The 26,386-nt window shown below is 35.2% G+C and overlaps 3 protein-coding genes across 17 annotated transcripts in view; 1 reads left to right on the forward strand and 2 right to left on the reverse strand.

Annotated features, from left to right (window-relative positions):
- The window catches only part of LOC110829917 (phosphoserine aminotransferase), a 20,712-nt gene extending 13,859 nt beyond the window's left edge, over positions 1-6,853 (forward strand). For 2 of the 3 annotated variants that reach the window (XM_087342864.1, XM_022064146.2), the window contains 6 exons: positions 1,127-1,242; positions 1,328-1,489; positions 2,681-2,775; positions 3,546-3,715; positions 4,650-4,916; positions 5,923-6,853. In XM_087342864.1, the coding sequence (XP_087198990.1) occupies positions 1,127-1,242; positions 1,328-1,489; positions 2,681-2,775; positions 3,546-3,715; positions 4,650-4,916; positions 5,923-6,028 (916 nt within the window). In that variant the 3' untranslated portion in view covers positions 6,029-6,853. Of the gene's footprint in view, positions 1-1,126; positions 1,243-1,327; positions 1,490-2,680; positions 2,776-3,545; positions 3,716-4,649; positions 4,917-5,452; positions 5,901-5,922 lie in introns of those variants that run through there. The other variant, XM_022064147.2, reaches the window with a different exon arrangement.
- Positions 1-14,849, reverse strand: part of LOC110829916 (uncharacterized) — an 18,814-nt gene extending 3,965 nt beyond the window's left edge. The window contains exons 1-4 of one of the 6 annotated variants that reach the window (XM_087342835.1): positions 14,632-14,849; positions 13,119-13,271; positions 9,931-10,061; positions 5,693-9,436 (exon numbers count right to left, since the gene is read on the reverse strand). In XM_087342835.1, coding sequence (XP_087198961.1) covers positions 8,317-9,436; positions 9,931-10,061; positions 13,119-13,271 — 1,404 coding nt within the window. In that variant the 5' untranslated portion in view covers positions 14,632-14,849 and the 3' untranslated portion in view covers positions 5,693-8,316. The other 5 variants (XM_022064137.2, XM_022064140.2, XM_022064143.2 and 2 more) reach the window with 5 other exon arrangements.
- LOC110829948 (uncharacterized) lies at positions 13,118-25,784 on the reverse strand. 8 transcript variants are annotated; one of them, XM_022064199.2, is made up of 4 exons: positions 25,286-25,763; positions 21,658-23,540; positions 14,903-15,204; positions 13,118-13,220 (listed from the first exon to the last, which is right to left on the reverse strand). In XM_022064199.2, the coding sequence occupies exons 2-3, from the start codon at positions 23,365-23,367 to the stop codon at positions 15,181-15,183; spliced, it is 1,734 nt and encodes a 577-aa protein (XP_021919891.2). In that variant the 5' UTR covers positions 23,368-23,540; positions 25,286-25,763; the 3' UTR covers positions 13,118-13,220; positions 14,903-15,180. The 8 variants fall into 8 exon arrangements, with proteins under 8 accessions (XP_021919891.2, XP_021919899.1, XP_021919898.1 ...); XM_022064207.2 differs by having other exon boundaries at positions 14,903-22,961; positions 23,420-23,540; positions 25,557-25,761; XM_022064206.2 differs by having other exon boundaries at positions 14,903-22,961; positions 23,420-23,540; positions 25,551-25,761.
- Between the last annotated feature and the right edge of the window lie 602 nt (positions 25,785-26,386).

The raw sequence follows: 26,386 nt of genomic DNA on the forward strand, positions 1-26,386 counted from the left end.
TACGGATGATAAATTGATAGAATAAATATAATGCTTAGTGAAACTGAAAAAAAAATGTCAGAATTATACTAATCTTCATTTTACAAATTATAAACAGATTATAATGTCAACACATTTTAAGAATGAATGCACTTTATTTGGTATACATAATCAATTTTTCCTACAATAAAAGCACATTGTCCATCTCAGTCCTACCTAAGTTACTGTTTACTTGTTATGTACCTGCTGTAATATAAATTCTTAAGTGTAATTTTTTTCTGAAATTATTCAATCAGAGGGTGATTAATAAAGTCACTTGTGTTTCTGAGTATGCCCAGATATTTGAAGAATATCACCCTTGTATGTAAGTTTCACTTTGTTATTGATGATGTCCATGACATATCTTCACATTTTTCTAAACATGCTTCATGCAATTTCTAATGTACAGGAACTTCCATTACAGAAGTTGAAAGGAGTTTGAGGAGCCTGTTATTTTGGTGGATGGACAAGTTCTCATCTGGCCATGGAGCAGACAAGAAATCTTTGATTACCTCTAAAGACAGAAGTCTTTTGAGAAGCTCCACAATTTGTACTGTTCAGCAGATTTTATTAGGATGATCAAATCAAGGATGAGATGGGTGGGGCATGTAGTGTGCATGGTGAGATGTAAAATGTGTACAAATTTCACTTGGTAGTCCTGAAGGGAACACGGCACAAAGGAGATGGAAGAATAATGTTAAAATGGGTCTTATGAAAATAGGGGTTGGAGGGTGTGAACTGGATTCATCTGGCTTAAGATGTGAACCAGTGACAGGCTCTTGTGAAAATATTGAAACTTTGGGTTCTATAAAAGGTGGGGGACCTTCTTCAATAGCTGAGTGACTACCAGTTTCTTAAGAAAGACACCTATTCATGGAATTACTTGTTGAGCGAGTGAAACAATATAATGAATGAGCTTAACACTGCTTCTTTGCTACCAGCTTCTCATTATTTTTAAATTTATGGGCATTTTGCATCATTGAGAAATCTGTCTTGTCATGTACAACCAATAAGCCATGGTTTTCTTGTTTTTCTTTCAGATGTTTCCAAGTCATCAGTTTAGAAACAGCTGTAGTGTTAGTCATATTTATTTATATGTGCATTTCAGGAACATTCCAGACAATTACAAGATCCTGTTCATGCAGGGTGGAGGAACAGGCCTCTTTGCTGCTGTACCTTTGAACCTCATGTCTGAGACTGGCTGTGCAGACTACATAGTAACAGGTAAGAAATGAGAAACAGAATATTCCACTGAAAGGAGCTGTGCTTGGTGATATGATGCGGGTACTTGTCATTTTTATTTGTACAGGGTCTTGGTCAGCAAAGGCAGCTAAGGAGGCAATGAAGTATGGCAAGGTAAATATGGTTGTGCCCAAGACTGACAGCTATGTGGACATTCCTGAACAAAATACCTGGATTCTCAATCCTAATGCATCGTATGTCTACTACTGTGCCAATGAGACTGTTCATGGTAAGTTCATCTTTGTTACTGTAGCAACAGGAATTTGAAAACATCTTAGAAACCATAAAGATCAGTACCACTGAAAAAAGTAAAGTAAGAAATAAGAACAAATAAAATTGCACTCTATTTCAAAAACTGAATGAATAAAAAAAGAAAGAGAATAGTGTAAAACAGAACATGAGCAGCTAAATGAGAAAGCAGGAAAAAATAAATGCATGTTTGTATTTGCATCTGTCACCAACAATACCTTCCTGTTTCTGTGACATGGTGAATGAAATTTCCCAAATTAAAGCTGATTGAAACATGCATTGATTCCTTAGTTTTGCAAGAAAGCCTTACTGGGATATCCATCTTGTCAGCAGAACATCAAATTACACAGAACAGTGAACTGAAAGAGCTCATTTCTAACTAACTAACTGGCTCAGGGAACCTAAAGGTTCATTACCAAATTAAATTTCTACATTTGCTAAACCAAATATAAAATTCTAAACTGTAATGTGGATTTCTTTCAGTACATATTTTGTATAAAGTGTACAACAATGACCATGCCCATTCAGTATCACATTATTCTCCTTTATCATGTAAACAAAATCTGAAATTATAAATGCAATATTTGTATTTATACTAATGCACAATCTTTATTTTCAGAGGTTGATTTGGGGGAGGGGGGGGGGAGGCTGAAGATTCACCTAGGTTTAAATCTGTTTTTTGTCAGGAAACAATTTATTTATTTATCTGTTGGATTATTTAACAATGCTGTCAATAGCTCAGACTGTAACAAATCATGTGATAATTTAATACTGATATTGAATCTGTGTCATTAGAAGCAGAATAAATTGTCTTGGTACCCAACAAATGAGACTGCCTTTTGTGTATGTGTGGAACAAGTCATTGTAAAGACAAAAATACCAAAATGATTTTTAACCATCTAACTCCATGCAGCAGAGGGTCCTTCTGAGAAGCTGATAATCATGCTAGTAGTAAAGAAATTCCTTGCCTTTTATGTAACCTGAAGATTCACAAGAGCCCAACACTGGTCTCTATCCTGAGCCAGGTGAGTCGAGTTCACACCCTCTCACCCTTTTCCATCAAGTTCCATTTTGATATTATCTTCCCATCTATGCCTAGGTCTTCTGAGTGGTCTTCCTTCAGAATTTATAAGTAATTCATTTATTCACTGCAGTGTTTTTCCTATTGCAGGTGTGGAATTTCCTTTTATCCCAGATACTCAAGGTATTCCCCTTGTGGCTGATATGTCTTCTAATATTTTGTCTCAGCCTTTGGATGTTTCCAAGGTAAAGTGTGCCAAGTTTTCAAGTAGCAGATTTTATTATTAGTAGTATTGTATAAAAATATTAGAATTCTCTCATAAATATGCTGTTTGTAAAAATGAAAAAGGATTTGGTTAAGGGTGAGAGAATGTATGCTGAAACCAGTTCTTTGATTTTCAGTGGAGTTCTGTGAATGAAGCACAACACATGTATACGTATAGTTTACTGATCCAGAAAATATACACTGAAGATTGTTGTCTTGTGTGAGTTTTTCAGACAGTGTAGCCATGAAGCAAATTTAAGGATTACAGGCTGGCCAGACTTGACAGAAGGAGCATCCAGCTATTCTGCCTGAGTCTGTTCTCCTCTCTCTCTCCCCCCCCCCCCCACCACAAAAAACTCATTGTACCTTCTGGATAGAAATTAACCTTTAAGGCAGACCAAATGTTATATACTGTAGACACTACATACCAGTTCATATGAATATTCTACATTTCTGTAACGAACATATGTAATGTTTTGAAGCTCATAAATATTAACAAATTTACCATAATAGCATTCCTCTCCCATATTAAAAATGAGTGTGCTGTTTTAGAGTAATTTTTATTTAGGAATGATGGAGTATTACATGTTATGCTCAGCTACTTGATTGAAAGGATATGAAACAAATTAAAATGTATGGCATTCAAATCACATCTTTAAACACTGTATTTTCAAAACAGAGATTTTAATTCCTATAATAGGAATTTAAAATATACTTAATCCAGTAGATGCATTATTGGTTTTGTATGCAGTTTGGAGTGATCTTTGCTGGAGCCCAAAAAAACATTGGTCCTGCTGGTGTAACATTAGTGATTGTACGAGAAGATCTACTGGGAAAGGCAGCTGTCACTTGCCCTACTGTCCTAGACTTTACTGTCATGGCAAAGGACAACTCTCTTCACAATACACCTCCAACATTCTTGTAAGATCATAAACAAGTACAGTTACCAGAGTTTTTTTATCTCAAGGAAATTATGCTCATTTTAATGTAAAAGGAAATCTTAATTTGTAAGAATTTAGTGGTAGTATTAACAATTTATTTTAAGGTACTTTATAGTATTTATAACTATAACATGCAAATACAAAATAAATCATCTTGAGAAAAATAATGTGAAATTTGGGTGCAATATAATCATAAGCCATCATGTAAGACTTGAGGTTCTCACAGCGGTGAGTATGAAGATATCCGTCTTCTGGGTTATTGCGCTGTGTAGTCTGGTCGATGTTAACCAACGTTTCAGAGGTCATACTGCTTCCGTCATCAGGGCGATGAATATCATATCATCGCCCTGATGATGGAGGCAGTATGACCTCTGAAACGTTGGTTAACATCGACCAGACTACACAGCGCAATAACCCAGAAGACGGATATCTTCATAAGCCATCATGATGGTTTTACTGCAGGAAAAAATGTCTATTTCGGTATCATCATCTAGTATAGCACATCACATTAAATTAAGAATAATGTATTCAGTCACAGTGCTAGAAACATTAACTGTCCACTCCTTATTCTTCCATTCATACAAGACCTGTTTATGATTTTGCATATAGGGTTTCTTTGAATTTGCAGCCCTCTAAGTACAAATTATGGAGCAAGATGAAAATGTCTTATGTCTTACCATTTTTCAGTTTACAATTCCACATTAGGGTCACTCTTTTTGATTCAATCTCATTTTTATTACTTTTGAATATGTAAAGAGAGAATATTATTTGCATTTAAGAAACTATAAACAAATCTAAAAATATTGAATGCTTAGAAGGTGTTAATTTTTAAAGACTGGACTACAATTAGCAACTCTAGCCTCATCTAAAGTCTAAAGTCTAAAATCATACCTATGTTGTGGTTTGTACTGTAGGATATATGTCATGGGACTAGTATTCAAATGGATCAAGAGAAATGGTGGAGCTGAAGGGATGAAAAGAATGGCAAAAGAGAAGAGTGGTATCATCTATGATCTTATTTCTTCTTCAAACAATTTCTACTATTGCCCTGTGAAGAGTGCTGTTTGCAGTCGGATGAACATTCCATTTCGTATTGGTGGACCAAATGGAAATGATGATTTGGAGAAGGAATTCCTTTCTGGGGCACAGAAATTGGGAATGTTGCAGCTCAAAGGTCACAGGTATGTTGGAAAAAATATGTGTCCTGGTTACAACCAACTTTAACTCTAAGCACAAGAGATTTTTCAAAGGCACAAAGAAAAATAATTTGGATTTCATATTCAGGAACCTTTTACACTCATAACGTTAATCCAAATTCTGATTTCTGGTTGAAGTTGTAGTCAGATACTTTTTGTGTGTTATTCACACCTACATTTGTATGTACACTTTCGTCTGAAACAGATGAATGGAAGAAACAAAACTGTGTTGAACTATATTGTAATTAGAAAGGGCGAAAGTTATCCCATGAATGTCTGTGGATATATTAAACTATGCAACTGCTTTGTCATTCATGTCATCCTTATGGTGTCCATGGTCTCATATTTTTACATAGATATCCTGTGATATTCTAGAATTACTGGTGAGTATTTGGGATATTCAAATGATATATATAGAATGTTCATATTAGTATGAATTTTTATAATGTTAATACTTATCTTCCACATTCTTTCTTTAGAATTCTGCAAACCACATTGTACATAACGTTAATTTATTTCAGGTTAACACTTACTGATGCAAAGCTAATCAATAGTAAATTCCACACAATCATAAATTGTATTCTGCTGTTGACAAAACTAAGCATGAAAGTATAGTTCATAGAGGTAGAGAAAAATCTTCTTATGGGTGACAGTTTTAATTCATTTAAAATAATGTGACTTGTCCAATCTGTCACCACTCACTACATTGACTGAGCCATCCTGACTAAATTTGAAGGACAGCTTAAAAATGCACACACACAGAAATGAGAACATTTTTATTGGCTGCTGTTATACTTTTTTCACCATGAAATAATTTCTGTACCTTAGGCATGTTACAACATACATTTGCAAGTGAAACACTTTATTTGAATTACTGACTGCAAACAGGTGATTAATGTAACTGATTTATAGTTTTATTTGTAGTATATAATGTAAAAAAGTTAATAATTAAATAATATAAAAGTGAAACCTTGCTGTTATTTATTTTCAGGTCAGTAGGTGGTATACGAGCATCATTGTACAATGCTATAACAGTGGATAATACTAAGGCATTAGCAGCATATATGAAGGAATTCTATCAGACTCATAAGAAATAAAGCAGAAAAAATCATCTGTATTCATACAGAAACATTTTTTATGTTTTAAGATACCTGATCTTAATAATGATCAACAGTGAAAATATTATTAATTTTTAGAGAGTATAAAGTTACTCATAACTCTTTTTCTTACTAGGATTATCCCAGGTGGAAAACACAGCACACTTTGTTCATGGTTATTCAATTTAACTTTTTGGTTAGACTAGTACTGGTTACAAAAGTATTATAAACAAATGTCTCAGACATAAGTGAATATTTACAAAATTCTGGCTAATCAGAATTAAGATACAGTCATTCATACATAACAAACATGTAACCATCAACACACACAAAATTTTGGATAAAATGCCATTACATAATTTTGAAAGAAAACAAATGATGAACATATTTAAGATTGTAAGACTTGAGGTTCTCACACCAGTGAGTATGAAGATTTTTTTCAAATATGCTGTGTTACGTTAAGGTAGCAACAAACTTTTTTAGATCAATGTAAAAATTCTAATCATCAAAAAAGATTAAAGAAAATTAATTTTAAATGCATTAAGTGGCAGTGAGAATGTTATGTACAGTGAAGTTTAGTACTGTATCTTGAATATTTTAATACCTAAATGAATTTGAAACTTCAAGAAAAGACTGAGAATAATGTTCCCATTGGAGTGAATGAAACGTGACATACAGTTCTCAGATGTTACTTCTGTTTAATACTGCAAATACACAATTTCCAACCAAGTGTTCCAGTGACAGAGTACATTATCTTAGGAAGTGTTTAGAGCAGCTTATTGTGTGTTTGTGTGTAATAAAATAAACTTAGTAAGCAAAACTGAATGAACCACATGGCATACTTTATTAATAATCATGTAAAATCAGAACTCAGGCGACTATCATGATAAGAACTGACATATAAACTTCACACATTTTAGAAAATGGGCAGAAACAAAACTTGTTCCCTCCCAATCAACAGCAAGATTCTTTTATCATTATGGACAATGCTAGTTATCACTGTGTTCAGGCACACAAAAAACCTACTGTTGTGAAAGACATAATAAAATGACTTTAAGACAACAGTGTTACTTTTGAGTAAAATATGCTTTAGGTGGAATTACTTGATTCAGTGGAAGAGGCGCTGAATAAAAAATGCTATTGGACTGGCAAGATGATTGAAGCTCAGGGACATGATGTTCTCCACATTCCCCATACAACGTAGACCTGAACCCAACTAAATGTGTGTAATCTGATGTAAGAGGTGAAGTCATGAAAGAGCTGTCAAATAACAGTACAAAAGAAAGTGATGTGTAAAGAGCTACTTGCAAAATACTCCACACAGAAGCAGAGAAACTGCTGTGAACATTTGAAGAAAACCAATCATATTGGCAGTCTAATGAAATGATAGAAGAAATGAAAGGATCATTAGGCCATGAAATGATTTTGATACCAGTGACAGTGTGGGAAACACCAATTCTTGAGAATCAGACTAGTGTAAACTGACTTTCCACCTTGTACTTTCTCCCACCTTTGTCACATGATGATAGCTGCTGTATAAGCAGCAGGTCTTTTTCTAAGTTGTACAACTATTTATGCACATTAAAAGTATAACAATGTATGCATGAATTTATAGTTCTTGGTGTGTGATCATTTCAAATCATTATTATTTGTGTTGTATACATATTTTGAGGGCTGCTTCATTGTTTAACATGGAGACAAAGTTTATATCTTGTGAGGACTGATCATTGCGTATTTGCAACAAATATATAAATTTGATTCATATACAAATTTTCTGGTATAGCTGCAGCTTTGAGTTTGGTGGCAAGAATATCAGATGGGTAGAATGGTTCATAATGTGATTGTGAGGATCAAGGGTGAGAGGGGGGTGAAGAAAGGAGAGGGAAGGCACTCACTTCTGCAAGCCTTCCCAATCATAAATGTGTTAAAAACATAGATATATGAAATGTTTAGTACCTGAAGACTGCATCCTAGAATAGTGGGCATCAAAGAACACTTGAGTTATGTAACCCAAAAAAGAAATTACGTGAATCAAACACAAATTGTACTTGAAATCATTTGCCTTGTTATAATTAATACTTATAACAAGACTGCATTTCTGCAATACCATTATAGCATATGGAATATAGTTTAAAATCATAACTCCTGTACATTCTCAAACTCACATCAGGATATCACTGGAACAAGTGTGTGTTAACAGATAAACATTTTCTATGAATCAGTACCTAAAAATGTTATAAAGTATACAAATATTTTAAAATAAACATGTGGTATACACTCAAATTATGTTAACTCTGTTGTAAACAAGTCTGCAAGTTATAATTTTGGTTTCCAATTTCTATTGCTCTCTCCTGATCAACTCCACAAATGTGTTGTGCTTCATTCCGCTTTGATGAGTAGCACTTACCACAGCGTGCACAACTGAAAGGTTTCTCACCTGTGTGATGTCGATTGTGCGCTTCAAGATGAGACCTTTGAATGAAGGCCTTGTCACATGAAGAGCACTGGTATGGACGCTCCCCATTATGAGTTCTAGAATGTATAACTAGAGAACCACTGTCACGAAATGTCTTGCCACATTCAGTGCATTGAAATGGTTTCTCACCCATATGATTTCTCATGTGATACGTAAGGCCACACTTATGAGCAAACCTAGCATTACATACTGTACACTGGTATGGTTTCTCACCAGTATGCATTCTCATGTGACTCAGAAGAGCACTGTTTTGACTAAAACTTTTACCGCATACAGTACAGAGAAAGGGTTTCTCTCCAGTGTGAATTCTCATGTGTCGTGTACGAGTACTTTGATCAACAAATGATTTTCCACACAGTTTACATGGAAATGGCTTTTCACCACCGTGACTTCGCATATGCACCATGAAGGAACTGTTACCACCAAATGCCTTCCCACATAACGTACAAAGAAAAGGCTTTTCCCCTGTATGAGTCCTGAGATGTATTTTGAGGCAATTAGAATTCCCAAAACATTTCTCACACAAGTTGCACTGGAAAGGCCGCTCACCAGTATGTATTCTCATATGTTTTGTAAGGGAAGCATTATCACCCAGATATTTTCCACATACACTGCATGTAAATGGTTTTTCTCCTGTCATATGAACCCTAGAGTGTCTCACAAGAGCACTGTTTTGTGTAAACGTCTTGCTACACTTGCTACAGTGGTATGGCTTCATGCCTGTATGCACTCTCATATGTAACACTAAACTGTCCTTTCTAACATAGGTTACTCCACATTCTTCACAGTCAAATGTTTTTTTCTTCTTAATCTCATCAGTAGGTTCTTTTGAAGCTGTAATTTTTGTACTATCAACAGCTACTTCAGTGTTTGTTTGATGAACTGCCCAATGAGTGCTTGATGAGTGTGTAACAGAACTTTTGATGGGAGACCTGCATTTCAGACATCTGTATTATATTGTAGAACATCCATATATAATTAAACTAAGTGGGTTAGAAAAAAATATCAATTAATACTTCCCATGTTGCAAATTATAAGTTTAGAAAAGGACCAACAGTTTCTGCTTCTCTTTTATTTACATTTATTGGATAAGTTACATACTGAAAAACATTTGGCTCATAAGAGTAAATATCATAGGTTGCTTCAATTCACGCAGTAATTAATGTGTTTTCATAATGAAAAATGTGTATGTGAAAGCACAACATCACAGAGATAGCTCAGTCAATATACTGACTGGCTACAGGCTGGACAATTACCTTATTCAATAGGTACCAGACACACTTTCCTCAAGGACAAAGTAGATGGTGCATGAAACAGACTACTTACTTCCATTTGGTGCCAAGGTTATGAATGACTAGAACTATATCTCCATTCCCCCATTCACGAACATGGTGTGACAAGCATAGGAACAATAATCACTACCTACCTCTGATCATCATCACTACTGTCTGTCATAAGTGAATGTTCTTCAACTTGCACCTCCACCAGTAAGCCCTGGTCCTCTTCATTACTGCTGACTGGTATCTCAGAAATACACTTTCTGTTGGGGTTTCTTTCCTGCAGTAAAAGTACATCACATTTTAGGCTTAATGTAGGCATAACAGTTTGTTTATATAATAGTCAGTATTATATAGTTTTGTTAATTTAATATAATATCTAAAATATTGATACCAAACAATTTAGTACAAAATACATCAAGTACTACTGCATAAAATACAAACAGAGAAAATGCATTTCTATCTTATCCATTAATTCCCCTGCAGTCCAGTAACAAAATATAATATCCAATTTAATGCCACCTGTATTTAAATTTTCACAAACAACACAAGTCTTAAAGAATCCAGCAGCTTACTTTAACACATTTTAGCACAAATGCTGAGATCCCGTGGCGTAACAGCTCCAGAGAGCCAAAGCCGACTAGCTTGACTGCTGGCCTTACGTTCACATGCCTAAGCAGAGGTGAACGATCATCCAACCAGATATAGGGTGACGTGTGGTCAGCACGACGAACCCCCAGCCATTGCTAGTTTTCATGACCGGATTACGCTACTCATTGTAGCTCCCCAATTTCCTCACGATGCTGGGTTGGCACCGGTCCCATACACTGGTCGAAAGCTCGTGAGAAAATTTCTTCTCCTCCGAGACTCGAACCAGCGCATTCCGTATCGCCGGTCCAAAGCATGATGCCTCAGACCGCGCGGCTATGGCGCGGGACACAAATGCTGAGATAAACGGCATATATCTGTATTGGTTGTAAAATGGTACATTTATCAGCTTTTAAAAATAAAGCTACACATAAGTTCACACTACTACATCCAGTGCCACAATGACTGGTCGACCGTGTGTGAGTTACCATAACTCTGAAACAGAAAGTTTTCTAATATTTCAGTTATTTTGTTACCTTTGTCAAAGCAAGTATGAAAGCTGCCAGACTGTCTGCACTGTTCTATACCTTGTTGACTGTTATGGGCTCTAACTGATCCATGTATCACAACAGCTTATACAGGGCCATATACAAAGGCTGCATCTGGGTTTCATGCATTCTACTGTACAATGTGTGTTGGAACTCCTTTTTTAGTGTTAAAGTATAACAGTTAATAAACAATGCAAGAAGCACAAAACAGGAATGGAGCTCTACAGATAGCTGTGGTATCTGATGAAGTGTGTTTAAAAATAATACAAATACTCCAATAATTTGGTCTTCCTACTAGGAAACCAAAAAGTCAATGATAAATTATTTTGGAGGAGAAACCATTATCAGATTCAGAGAAAGCAAATTTAATGTACATTACATGTTGCACTTATATGTTATTCAAATGGAATAGACAGTTTCAAGTTTTGACTCTCCATTCCATGTAAAAATTATGACTTTTAATTTTGCAAGATTAAAAAAAATAAAATATAAAATGCATATTTTACAGTTTTCCAAACTGTATGATTTACATTTGCAGTTCATACTATTAACTATATATAAAGCACAAGATTGCAACACTATTGTATTACCTAACATCTAGTTCGACACAGCAAAATTACATACAATACGCCATTCCTGCTTAAACATGAAATAATTTTTTAACTGCACTTAATTATTGGAACTGCTTCCACAACTCCACAATGCTGACAGTATCAAGATGGTTATGTTGCTTGAATAGGAAAAACAAGATACGCATGCAAGATGTGGACTTGATTCATCTGCCTCAGAAGAATATCCAGTGATTGTCTCTTGTTAAAATGATAATAAAGCAATTAGTTACATACAGACTCTGCTATGTGGAGTTAGTTAAGCCCTGAAGAAGGAGACAGTGCACTTCTCTAAAATGATAGTATCCGCCTACAAGTCCACATGGCATTATAAGCCACAAGACCAACACTGACATCTTCACCATTGTGTGAACTTCAAATCTCATATGTAATTAGTTCTTTTATTTCTTTCTGGCAATTACCCTGATAATGTCTTAGAATAGGGTACGACCACTTACTCCCATATCTCTTCTCACTCACAATTCATAACAATCATCTCCGTCACTCAATATAATCTAAGCAAGTGAAGATAAATATTAAACCCAACAAACAATCTCACATAGGTTAATATGAAAACCAGCAAAAATTGGAAGTACTTGTTGAGCACATGTTCCCAAGACATATATAAAACAGTATATGTCAATCAAAGTAAAAAGTAAAGCTGTCCCACCATGTGCAATGTAGGTGCTTGGGGGGAAAGATGGTATAGCTCCTACTCATTCTTGACCTTGGCACTAGATGGGGGTGAGTGGTCAGCATCACGCCCTGACCGTGCTTCACCCCCGGGAAAGGACCCTGGTACCCACTAGATAGGAGGCTGGGTGGGCCCCAGAGACAGTCTGGATGCAGAGGCTAGAGGAAAAATCCTCTGCCCCTGTAGAGGGATCAAACCCTGGTCATCCAGTCTGTAGCCAGTCACTATACTGACTGAGCTATGCTGGCTCATATATGTCAATCAAAAATATACTTCAAATTACAATTGATTACATATGAAATTCATTTGAATAACACACACTTGGAAAAATGTTGATGGTCTTCTGGATTATTGCACAGTGTAGTATTTTTGGCTGTGTCAATGTTTCAGAGGGATATCTGCACAAAATACCTACACAGCACAATAACCCATAACATGAAATTTTAGATTCTCATGGCAGTGAGAAAGACAATCTTGCTGCTGTTGTTCTGGGTTTTGACACCAAGTGGACTCATAGTGAACTTCAACCCTGAACATGAAGACAGTAAATTTTTTCAAAACAATAATATCTACCTACGAGTCTACATGTCATCAAAACCCAGAAAAACAACAACATTGACAACCAGAAGATCACTGCTATCCATGTCACTGTGAAATCTTCAAATCTTGTTAACATTTTAACTTCTGAAAATGACTCACAAGAGGCAGTCAATTTTATATGTACAGTTTTATACATATAACAACTAAAATTTTCTATCAAACTTTGTACACATTCATATGTGCATATATCAAATTGGGAAACATCTTTTTACTTCTATTTAACATACTTTACAGGACAGGAAGTTTCAACATTCTTCTTGATATGCAATATGTATTGCAGCTTTTCAAAACATAATCACCTTTACAGGCTGAGCTGGAGAATTCTGATCCTTCAAATACTGCCGCAATGTAACGTCTGATCTTTCACACTGGAGCTTGAAGTCATGAAAAGCATCTACCTTCTGGGCACACAGCACACAAATTTGAGTTGGCAGGTTGTCACCAACAAACATCTACAGACACACAATTGGATACTGTGATTTCATTTAATTTTCTTGATATTTATCTAAACAGGCAAGTCTATATGACATATATATTGAGAACCACAACCCAGTGAGATTCCTGTTCTTGTGCATTATCTCCAAGCAGTGTAGTCATCTGTGAATCCAATAACACTGGTATAATTGTGGAGGAAACTTCTTCCAGATGTAGAAGATAATTTGTAAGGTTTTCCAAACAAAGGTATCTTTAAATTTGAAACTCTTGACGTGGTGTATGCTGAGAAAATTTTTGAAAACTTTGAAAAACATAATGTTGAAAAATGGCTATAAGTGATGCATATGACAGACATAGACATTGCTAGGACTGCCTCTTTCACTTTGACAGTGGTTAGGTATTTAAAATTTTGTAGGCTATAAGAATAGACTATAAAATTCTATGAATTATATATGAAAAATGTTACTAAAATACAAATTACAAACATGTTAATGGTTGAAAATTATCAGGTTATATCTGACAAATTTAACACAGTATCTGTGCTACTTTATGAATTCTTAAACAAAAAATAAATAAACTGAACACTGCTCTACTACTACTACTACTACTACTACTACTACTACTACTACTACTACTACTAACAACAACAATAATAATAATGTTCCATATTTACAGAAGCATTCCTACTCACTGAAGAACTGCATTCACACACAAACTCAACACTCTAACCCATAATCCAAATTCCATGTTCTTGTTGAATTATAAACGTATGTTACCTAACTATACCAAGAACACCCAACAATTTGTACGACTTTAAGTCAATGTAGTGGAAAAGTAAACCTGGAGGTTTTATAATAAAAAAACTAACCACTACCAAATATATTTAATTCCTTGTTTACTGACCATTCGTTACGTTTCGTTTTGTTTACAACTGGTCTCGACTAAGAAATTGGCATTTAGGTAATTCCTGCAGCTTACTTTAGACTATTTTTACGGGCCAGTAAATTTAATTTAACCTCTTAATAAGGCATATTCCTATTTCCAAATAAGTAAATCGGAAGTACAGAACAATAACCAACCTTGAGATCGGGAGCAAATGTTTTGATTTTCGATGGGAAAGTCTTATGTTTATCAAAAAGAGGAAGCAGTGGTTTTCCTCTAGTCATACAAAGTCGACAAAGCAGGTCGAAATTCATAGGCATTCTTGGAATAAAAAATTCTCAGACAGAACGGAACATAAAACGGAAATTTTAAAACAAAATATACCAATTCTTCGGGCTAATAAGATGCAAGTTTAAATAGTAGCACGCACAACATTTTCGCAAACGCCAAAAAATGTTACGCCCATTTGACGTACTACATTGGCTGTCAACTAACAAACTCAATTTTAAAGAAGAAAAGCCATTCACTTGTAAAAAAGACGCTTATCCATTAATTAATAATGCTGTGACAATTACACAAATATTATATCTTTGAGGGGAGAGGGGAAGAATACTGAATTATTCCAACAGAATACACCTATTTCCAAATACATTCTTTTCTTCTACGTATATGAATGATTGTACATTATGTCAGATCTCGATCCAATTCGGGAATGTTCGAGGTGACTACCGCCACCTACCAGTAGCAAATGAAACTAAATACTCACTGAAAGATGATCTGCGTGAAGCCTGGTAGTTCATCTAAGTATGCTTGCTGTTTGTCATTAGTGGTATGATTATTATTGCCTTCGTTATGGAGGCAGCAAGCACGTCTTGAATGTTAGTACACTTCTACCAGACCACATTGTACAACATCCCAAAAGACATTCATCTTCATACTCGCAACTGTGGCAACTTAAACCTACTCATTGGTACAATCTGGGTTGGTGATGAACAGTGCTGGCAGAAGTTGGTCAAAACAATCTTTGCCTCTACATCCAGTGCATTAATTACGGGTCTCCAAATTGACCTGTTTCACCAAATAATCATATTATTATTAGTAGTAGTATTACAATTATGCCCCAGTTTTTACACACTGTTCCATTTGCAATCCTGTAGTACTATTCTGAAATTATATATATTTTAGGTACACATTTGCATGCAAATGCATACAGCCAGGTGAAGGAAATCAACTAATAAATAGAAGGCAATTTAAGAAAATGTATTTTTTCCGAATAAAGTACAGAAAACAACACATTGGTTCTTTCCTCTGCATCTTATATCTAATGAACTGAATTAAAAATTAAGATGGGAGTCTTCTGGGTCGTTGAGCTGTGTAATCTAGTACAATGCCATAACAACCCAGAAGGCAGCCATCTTCAAACTCACCACTGTGAAAAGCTGAAATCCTACTGGAATAAAAAATATATTAAATATAAATTAACAACAAATAAATTCATCAAAAAGGAATAATGTTCATCCGTTTTTCTAGCAACTATATTTTTACAACAAAAACTTTGAAGAGTCTTTTTACATATATAGTGCATCATGTACAAAGTGGGATTTGAATCTGGAGTGTGCAGTCTTTATAAAGAAACAAGTAAACAAAGAGAAAATGTTCATGTCTCATTACCACACTAGAGGGTAAAATCACTATAAAGGTAGCTAATAAGTACTCTGAGAATTTGTTTAAATTCAGACATTTTGAAAGGATGATAACAAATCAAAATGGATTTCATAAAGAAAGTAGGAGCAGATTGAGTCTGGGAAATGTTGCCAGCTTGCAGTTCAAAGTCTTTTGTTTTCCTGCATAAAAATGTGAAGATTATAATTTACAAGTTATAATTTTTACCTACTCTTTTGTATGGCTGTAAAACTTGCTAAAATTAAGGATATCTGAAAATAGGTTGTAAAGGAGAATATGTGGACCAAAGAGGGATGAAATTATATGTGGCAGGAGCAAACTGCATAATAAGGTGCTCCATAATTTGTATCCTTCACAAAATATTAGGATGATGAGATTGGTGGTGCATGTAGTGCACAAAGGGGAGATGAGAACTGGTTGTAAAGTCCAAGGAAGAAACTTCTTGTAAGACCAAAGCATGGGCAGGAGGGTCATGATAAACTTGATCATAGAGAAACAGGGTTGGAGAGTGTCTGGCTCAGGGCAGGTATGAGGGGTTGGGCTCTTGTGAACATGCCACATTTCACCCATCTCATCTTCCACAATTTTGTCACCATGATAATAGTTGGCAACAAGTACAAATTGGTAAGTTCATTATGAAATTTTCCCCATACTCCTGTTAGTTCCTCTCTCTTAGGTCCAAATATACTCCTCAGCACATTCAATTTGTATTCTTCCCTTACAGTGAGAGACCAAGTATCACACCCACATAAAACAGTTCAAATTACTTTAATATTTAGGTTTAGGATAAGAGACAAAAGATAAATTATTCACTAACTAACTAACTAATTAGATGGCTTACGAACCCTAAGGTTCATCACTGAATTAACCACAGCCCACCACCACACACTGTCCTGGACCAACAAAATCCAGTCTCCTTTAACTCCTATCTCCCATAGATCCTACCTGATATTATCCTCCCATCCACATCTCAGTCTCCCCAGCAACCTCTTCCCTTCAGGCTTCCCAACCAATACCCAGAGAGCACCTCTTGCCACATGCACTGCCCACCTCATTCTTCTTGACTTAATCAACCTGATAGTATTGGGGGAGGAGTACAAATTTTTAAGCTCATCATAATTATTCCTCTATGAATGTAAATTTGATTTGTTACAGTCATTCCCAATTATTTTAATTCAGACATATTTTCACAGGTACCATTAGCTGTCTTTAAATAAAAACAACTTCCTTCTGCATTCTGGTGATGGAACATGAACATATATTTAGTATTCCTGCATGTATTTGCAGAACAGGCTCCTTATGAGTGCCTAACAGAGTTTGTGTTTCTCTTTAAAGTATTTGCCCAGTAAATTAACATCAGCCATATAGGCCAGAAGGATACACCAACAGCAAGAGTTTTTGTTGTTGTTTTAATATTATCCACGGTTATTTTATTCCCCATTACCCTGGTTGACTGTAACCAACTATAAAGACTAAAATCCATTTATGTTTTGCAAGAGCCAAGCATTAGCTTGTTTTGAACCAAAAGCATGTGATGCAAATGTGCAAATTCAGTCAGAATTCAGTAATAAAATTTCAGCTAAAAAATGCAGGTTGTTCTCTCATATTTTAATAATTTTGTTCTTAAATTATATTAAAACAGATGCTACTTCTTCTTTAAACATACATGTGGAATGGTATGAAATCGCAAAAACTTCTTTCATAATTCTACAATCCAGTTTCAGTATTAACTACCCAATAAAGCACACAGTAACAACTAAACACAAATTACTAACAAGAGAGCATAATACATAAAAAACTACAGATTCTAACAGATTAAAGACAAGTTCACAATTAAAAAACTTCTGCAAGAACATTTTGTATGTTATGTTAACTGTTTTGATTCTCGAACACTTGTCTGCTCTATATTATATGAGTACTTCTTTTTTTACACACACTGTAACGTTTTGTCTACTACACAGTTTCCTTAAGACACGGGTTATAAATCACTCTACCTATTTATTTATACTTATAAGGGATAATTTAATGAGAAAAAGTGTGTCCATTTCTTTCATATTCTATCCACCTGCAAGTGTAATCCAATCCAAGTATAAAATCAAATCCATTACAGTGACACTGACCATATAAACATCTACCAGTGAACTGCCTACTAACTGGGAATCCATGACCATTACAGGCTTTACTGATAATGAATCACTAATAGGTATCTGATTCCAGCAGGGTTTTCTGCAATAATAATGTTATGTACTTCTTTTCTAAATCACAAACAAAATAATTAAAACAGCCAAATCTATTCATGGTCATTCTTGAAATTTAAGCCATGGAATATTAAAGTAATAGGACACAAAAAAGGTAATCATTTTACTCTTTAATGAAAGCCAGCAGTTTTATTGAGTTTGATTCTAGTATCTCCCTTCTCAGTTCTCTTCTAAGTTCTCAAATTATACCCATTTAACTTAAGTTAATTTGGTATGAATATATAATATATAGCTTTCCAAACTATACTATAAACTATATTATAAACAGTAATGTTATATAAAACAATTACAAATCACTGATTCAATTTTGAAGAAGTCTATAAAAATTGCTATGAACAGAATTAAATGTGAGCACACTAAAAGGAAATGCTACACAGCAGTGACTTCAAGTATCTTGTGGCTCTTTATACTACAAAGCACTTAAGACAAAAATGACATTAAGAATTCGATAAACTCCATGTGTTACATAGTTGATATAATCATGCAGAAGCTTAATTCATGTAATAACTATGGTGAACTGCTCAACATGTATGTATATGATGCTTTAACCTATTCACGTACAATCTACAAATTCATTCAAAAATACATAAACTAGCAACATTTTGAAATTCCCACTAAAATTTGTGTGTGTACATACAAACCACATAAATTTATTGTCTTATATTCTTCCAAGATTTTGACAGATGTGATTCTAGAATTCAGGGGAAGCACAAATGGATAATTTATAAACAGACACCACATAACATGTACAGTCAAACAGCAATATAGTGCCCTTCTATACACTACCACCCTCAGATTGTGCCCACATTGTAAAAACATTCGAGCAGAAATTCCCAATGTAATCTCAAAGGAAATCTCCCAGTAAAATGCCACAGATGTCAGCTGTCATCAGCCAACATGTGTGGTAATACAAATGTACCATTAAGCATTATAATTAAGCCTGATGCACTGCCATGCCATCTTGTTTCTAATGTATAAAATTGACTACCTGGAATATTCAGTTGTAAAATACTGTATACCAACACATAAAACCTACACAGGCAAGAAAACAACTACAGTTATCTGGAAAGGGAGTAGGGTTATTACTTGGAGTTAGCAATGTGAATGGTGACATTCCAAAAAGAGGCAGTTATAGTAAATGAACCTGATACTGGAAGCAGCACTGATTTGAAAATGGAAACATTACCCAGAATGAGCTGCATACACTAACAGGTATCATTCCAAGAATTCTGGTATTTTGCTCTTCAACAGAGTAGTGGACTCTTCCATAACAAAAGTGTTTCCAGCACTCTTTGAATAACTAACATACAGTATGCAAACACACTTTAGTTTGAATACTTTTGCTAGGCTCATTACAATAAAAAATTTAAGTACAAGGATATAGGTGCATACTGTGTAATCGCAATCAGATACATCTGTCTGACATGGGTAAAAAAAATGTGTCTATAAATAATATCCTAGGGTTTGATCATACTTTGAACAGAACTTAATTAGTAAAAGTGTAATTCAGTATACTGTTGCTCTGGGCATTGTCACTGGTAAAGATAATGAGAAAAAGAAAGTTTAGACAATCATTAGCATATTTTGTTCTAGAAAAATTAAATTAGAGTAAAGGTGACTACTGAAGAGTTGGTACAGACATGTTACCATAATTCTGCCTTTTCTTTAGCCCTCAAGATCCTAACTACACTTTGTACATCATATGGCACTTTAATATATATATATAAATATGCCCAGACACACAAATACAAAGAAAAGAGTTCCAATACATTGCCACCCCACTTTAACACCAATACTGGTGCTCAAACATGGGTTGACTGTATATGCATTTATGATATGGTGGCTTTTAAAGAGATTAATTTTGTGTTAAACTGCACAAGAATTGCTGGTATTAGTGTATTATAAAGTAAAGTAAAAGCCGTTCCATTACACGCCATGTAGGTCGTTCGGTAGGGGGAGTGAAGGTATAGCTCCTACTCATTCTTGACCACTGCACTAATCGGGGTGAGTGGTCAGCATCACACCCCGGCCCCGCTTTACCCCCAGGAAAAGAGCCCGGTACCCACTGGATAGGAGGCTAGGTGGGCCCCAGAGCCAGTCTGGATGAAGAGGCTAGAGAAAAAATCCTCTGCCCCCATAGGGGATCGAATCCCAGTCGTCCAGCCCGTAGCCAGTCACTATACTGAATGAGCTATCCCGGCCCTTATTAGTGCCATATACAATTTGTTATTCCCAATTATTTTTCAGTATATAGATTGACTGAATAACTGGGTTATTTAATAACACTACTTTGTCTACTTTGTGTCAGTTCATGTATTTAATGTAATATATGTTGTGCGGTTTACAAAGTGATTGTAAATTAAACAATTGAGATAATAATAAAATTAACTACCTACATGGAAGTGTCTTCCTTGAGAAGCTATTAGTCACCCAGCTAGTCAACAAATTCTTTGCTTGTTTATAAAATGCTATCAAAATATGTCTGTACAAATATAAACTCCACAAAACATATAAATATGTTCTAATTCATTACGTCCTACACAGTAACTCAGAATTTAATATACTTTGTTATTCTGTCCACAATACAACACAAGCAGAAGATGTCTTTCTGCATTCTAAAAACATAAATATTAAATTATGCAAAACAATGATCCAGCCTGGGTGTAAAACTTGGTCACTCACATTAAGGGAAGAGCACAAATTAAGGGTGTCTGAAAAAAAGGTGGTGGAGAGAATATATGAACATATGAAGATGGAGGAGGCTGCAGAAAATTGCATAATGAGAAAGTCCATAGTTTGTACTCTTCACCAGATATTATAATGATCAAATCAAGAAGAATGAGATTAGTGGGGCACATAGCATGCATGTGAGAGAGATGAGAAACACATACAAAAGTTTGGTTGGAAAGCCTGGCGGAAAGAGACCACTTGGAAGACCTAGACACCGATGAAAGAAAAATATTGAAAAAAGTGCCTTGAGGAAACAGGGTGAGATCATGTTAATCAGATTCATCTGGCTCAGGAAAGGGAACATGATAATGAATCTTCATAGAAGGTGAAGAATTTGTTCACCAAATGGGTGATAATCAGCTTTTCAACAATCATTTTGCTCCATTAATATAATTAGCTAATAACAAAGTGGGGGCTATTATTAACTTCCTTGGGCCTCTTTATAAACCAATATTACAATAATACAAAATATTCCAAATCAGTCTTTGCTATCTCTTGATGGTTTGTTTAATATATTGAAGTATTCAACTATTAGGCATTATGTAATATTTGGATACATAAATGACTACTTCACAAGACACAATGAACTCTAAACTCCATTATTAGCGTATGAGTTGAGATCAAATCAAATTCCAGATGGGTGTAAAACTGCTATATGTGCAGCTGGTGGTTTGTGGAAAGGCATAGCTGACTTCCCTATAAAAGAAAGAGCAGGATTTTCTACCATAGGAACAACTGACTTTTGTGTATAAGACGCAGCTGACTTCTCCACCAAACTGTCTGCTGACTTGTCCATTACAGATAAAGCAGTCAGAGGGACTGCTAACTTCTCTGTATAGGAAATACCCACCTTGTCTGCATATGGAACAGCAGATTTATCTGTGTAGGAGACATCTGATTTCTCTAGATATGGGATAGCTGACTTCTCTGGATATGATGCAGCCAATTTATCTGGATATGAAACAGCTCCCTTCTTTGGACATGGGATAACAGACTTTTCTATATGACATATGGCTGACTTATCTACATAAAGCACAGCTGACTTATCTTCAATAGGTACAGATGAATTTTGTATAAGAGGTACAGATGAATTCTGGACATGAAGCATAGTTTGATTTTCTGAGAGGGTAGATGATTTTTCCCTGTGATAATTTCTTTCATGGCCTTGAAGATGCTGTTTGATACTAAATGTCTTCTTGCACACAGAACACTCATATGGCTGGTTGTCAGTGTGTAACCTGGTATGCTGTGAGAGGTAGTACTTGCTTCTGAAACCCTTATTACAAATAGGGCAGTGGTGACGTTGAATCCCAGTATGAATCTTTGAATGCCTTGCCAGATGACTCTTCAAGGGAAAGTACTTAAAGCATATTGAACATTTATGTAATTTATCCCTTGTATGAAGTCTTGTATGTACTAACATTGTGTCCCTTCTAGCAAAGGTTTTATTGCACATAACACATTCATGTTGTTTTTCTTTAATATGGGTCTTGCAGTGAATCTCAAGGTTCTGTTGACATTTAAACATTTTATTACATGTGGGGCACCTATGTGGCTTCTCATCTGAATGTACAAGACTGTGTCTATTTAAATGGAACTTCTGTGTGAAACACTTTAAACAGATGGGACATTTATATAAGTTGTCCCCTGTGTGTAATTTCATATGAAGGCGCATACTGTCCTGCCTTGAAAACAATTTGTCACACAGTGGACACTTGTGACGTTTGTCACTGTAGTGAATTTCAGTATGAATATTCAGCTCAGAAATGCTCTTAAATGATTTGCTGCATACATAACATGGATATGGTCTCTCCTGGGAATGTACAGTCACATGCCGATTCAAATGGAATTTTTGAGGGAAACACTTCAAACAAACAGGACACTGAAACAGTTTGTCATTTGAATGCAACCTCATGTGAAGAAGCAGGGTGTCTCGTCGAGAAAAAGTCTTCTGACACACTGTGCATTCATGGCGAGTAGTAGAAGAATGACAATTCTTAATGTGGATATGAAGGTCACCTTTTTTCTTGAATGACTTCTTGCACACCACACAATGGTGGGGTCTCTCAACAGTATGTACTGTCACATGGCGGTTTAAGAGACCTTTCCGAGTGAAACACTTCATACACACTGGACACTGATGCAATTCGCTCCCTGTATGAAATGCCACATGCCTTTGCATTAAATTAACATTGGGAAATGACTTCTGGCAAACAGGACATTTATACAATTCCTCATTATGAGACATTAAATGTATGTCCAATTCAAGTTTTCTACTAAAAGATTCCTTGCATATTGTACAATCAACTGTAATCTTTGGAGAATTTTTTTTCGCATTCTTTAACTTATGTAATTTATATGATGAAATTTCATCAAACCCTAATACCATCCCTATAGCTTCACTCACTTCACCATAATGCATATCTCTTATATAGTCTGTACTAGTGGCAACACTTCTCTGAGTGGTTTCATTGAGAAAAGTGTTCTGAATGTGTGAAGGTATTTCTATATTTTTCTGATAAATATTAACACTATGATTCATCAAACCTGCCTCTTCCATGTTTACTGTACACCTTGTCCTCAAAAACTACGTATAGAGAGTTCTTGGTTACCTGGTGTGGATGAATTTTATAAAGATGACATTGCTGTTACATAACAAAAGAAATCCTGATGATGATCAGAAACATTCACTATACTGTAATTACCAAAGCCCCTATGTTGTTCTCTTGCATTCTGTAAACAAGAACATACAATACTTAAAAAATAGAACTGTAATTATATTTTATACATATTTAAAACAAAAAATCATGCAGAAACTTTTTCTGCAGCCTATAGTTCCCCTCTGCTGCCAAAGCTCATATAAACGATATTTAAAAATTCAGTCCCTACTTTGAAGAAAACAGAACATTCCTTCATAACATAGCTCAACTGATTAATGCTGTTAAAGGAAATAATTGTTCTTTATGCTAGAGAATCATATGAAATCCACAAATACACTCTGTGGGAAAATGCATAGTTGCTGACTGTTAACCCTTTGAAGCCCAGTGTTAACTAAATATACTATTTGCTTTAACATAGATTTTTCTCAATGTGTAGTATGGATTTCGTATTATTCTAAGAACAGTGACTATTTATAATGAATTCTTCTCGGGCTTCAGATCGTATTATTATTATTATTATTAAGTGTTCTGTCTTACGACAGGTCCATTGCTCTGCCCAAACAGAGCTCTCCAGTTGTCCCTATTCTCGGCTTCTCGCTTTAATTCCTGGAACGTCATCTTCTTTCCTTGTTTAAGATTGTCGGTTAGCTGTATCAATCTTCTTCCTAGTCCTCTCTTTCCTTCAACCTGGCCTTCGATGATATCACTCATTAATCCATTCCTTCTCATAATATGTCCCAGCCAGTTAGCTTTCCTTCGTGTAATCGCCTGCAGAATGCTTCTTTGCTCGTTGACTCTCCTCAATACTTCTTCGTTGGTCACTCGATCCGTCCACCTGATCTTCTCTATTCTTCTCCAACACCACATTTCGAAACTCTCCAGGTATTTCTGTTCCTTCTTCCTGAGTGTCCAAGTCTCTGCTCCATACAGCGCGACACTCCATACGTAACACTTCACTAGTTTCTTCTTCATCTCCAAGCCCAACTTGCTAGTGAGAAGTATCCTCTTCTTGACGAAAGCTGCCTTGGCCATGGCTATCTTTGCTTTTACTTCCTTGGTGCACAGAGCGTCCGTCGTGACTATGCTTCCCAAGTACTTGAAATGCTCCACATTCTCCATCTGTTGGTTTCCAATTACAACGTTCAATGGTTCTGCTCTCGGTGCTAGATCGTACAGCAACTATTTCCCTACACAACATTAAGAAACTAAAATTGTATCTTCCGTGAGGTAAAAACTGAATTTTTAAACATTATTTAGACAAGCTTCAGCTTCAAAGGTTATAAGAGGAAAAAAATATACTTATCATTGGGCTCTAAAGGTTTAAGAATAGGGAAACATTTTCTCAAAGATCTGGTAAGTTACACAAATTTTTGTTCAACACAGTTTTATGATTCCAAACATAATCAAATCCTGGACCTCCAAAGTACTAAACCTTCACAGTATGCTCTGAAGCACAAGCTAATCACATACAAATATAGCAGTGCTATGTAGGTTTCACAAAACACACAGACTTGTTTTTACACAAATGTAGGGTCTGTACTCTCTTGCTATACATCAGAAACATTTATGAAATTCGAAGATACATTGATTTCTAACCATGAGAAGAACTAGACCAAATGCTGATTATATTTTTGAAGTGTCAGTATGGCACAGAACAAGTTTAATACCTGATCTTACCTGTGTCTGACAGCTCTCAATTTTTCCAAACTTCAGACACAAGATGGATCAATGATCTTATTACAAACGGCATGCCAGACAGTCTGATGCCATTGTTTCATAATATATTTTTGTATTTTTTTTAATTCAACAATACTTTACCTCCAATCAGTTGTGTGAAACATCTGATAATACAAACGAATGCCGGCACAAGGAAAGGCATACACCTTTTCATTATTTTTTATGAACTACTATCGCCAATTTCATTGGTATTTAATGGTTATTCACTGTTACAACCAAATTCACGATTTAAATCAAATGCCACTGGCTTTGAGAAAATAATACTGAACTTCACTTCATATATAAAAATGTTCAATAGCAGTGGCACAACTAATTAAACATTTTTGTAAACAGGTTCATTGCATACCATAACCTTATTTCAGAAGTCCTACAGTCTTTTCCTCTATTTTCCTTAAAATATTTCTACTATGTACAATATAAGATAAAAGACCGTGTGTTACATTTCCTTTTTCGACTACACACGCAGTAATACGAAACGATTTTGACATTAGCTTACAGCATTTGTGGAAACGCTGCGCCGTATGCGTTAAAACCAGAGTTGCCAACGTGTTGATCATGTAGGATCTCGAAATTAAATACATAATTGATACTGCTTATATCACTTGTTTTTATTCTGTGTAATAATATTTCTTTGTTTACGATATTAAAAACAAAACCAAGTTTTAGCATTGTCATCATAATACATTACATTAGGGTAGTTTGTCGTTTTTCCTTGGGCTTGGATAATTAAGCCATGTCCTGCTTTTTTATTATTCTTGCATGTTGTTTCAATTGGGTTAGATAGTTTTCGTGTAAATATGATGAATGATTAATTTTTATTTTTCTAGAATGTTTTGACTTCATTATGATCTGCTGCATGGCTGCTCAATGGGTCCCTTAACTCAAAATTCCTTAACAAGATTCATTATGATGTACAGTATACAAAATACATACACTTGGCCTACAAAGAACATGCTTACTTGAAAGAAGATACATTATGAGCATCTTATGCATACAAAGATGTTACCATCAAAACGAAGTAAAGGATTTTTGGTCTCCCAGAATCCTTGTGTTCCTGGGTGGGGCAGGGAATGATTATTATTTATTATTATGCAATTAATATCTTTTCCCATATGCACTATATGTAGTATCCTTTACATTATGCAGTCTAATGAACAACTGTACTCACATGAATATAATGCA

Source organism: Zootermopsis nevadensis, unplaced genomic scaffold, assembly GCF_977971745.1.
Source record: "Zootermopsis nevadensis isolate Lab colony 2312 unplaced genomic scaffold, Znev_1.0 Znev_ptg000001l, whole genome shotgun sequence".
NCBI classification, from domain to species: domain Eukaryota; kingdom Metazoa; phylum Arthropoda; class Insecta; order Blattodea; family Termopsidae; genus Zootermopsis; species Zootermopsis nevadensis.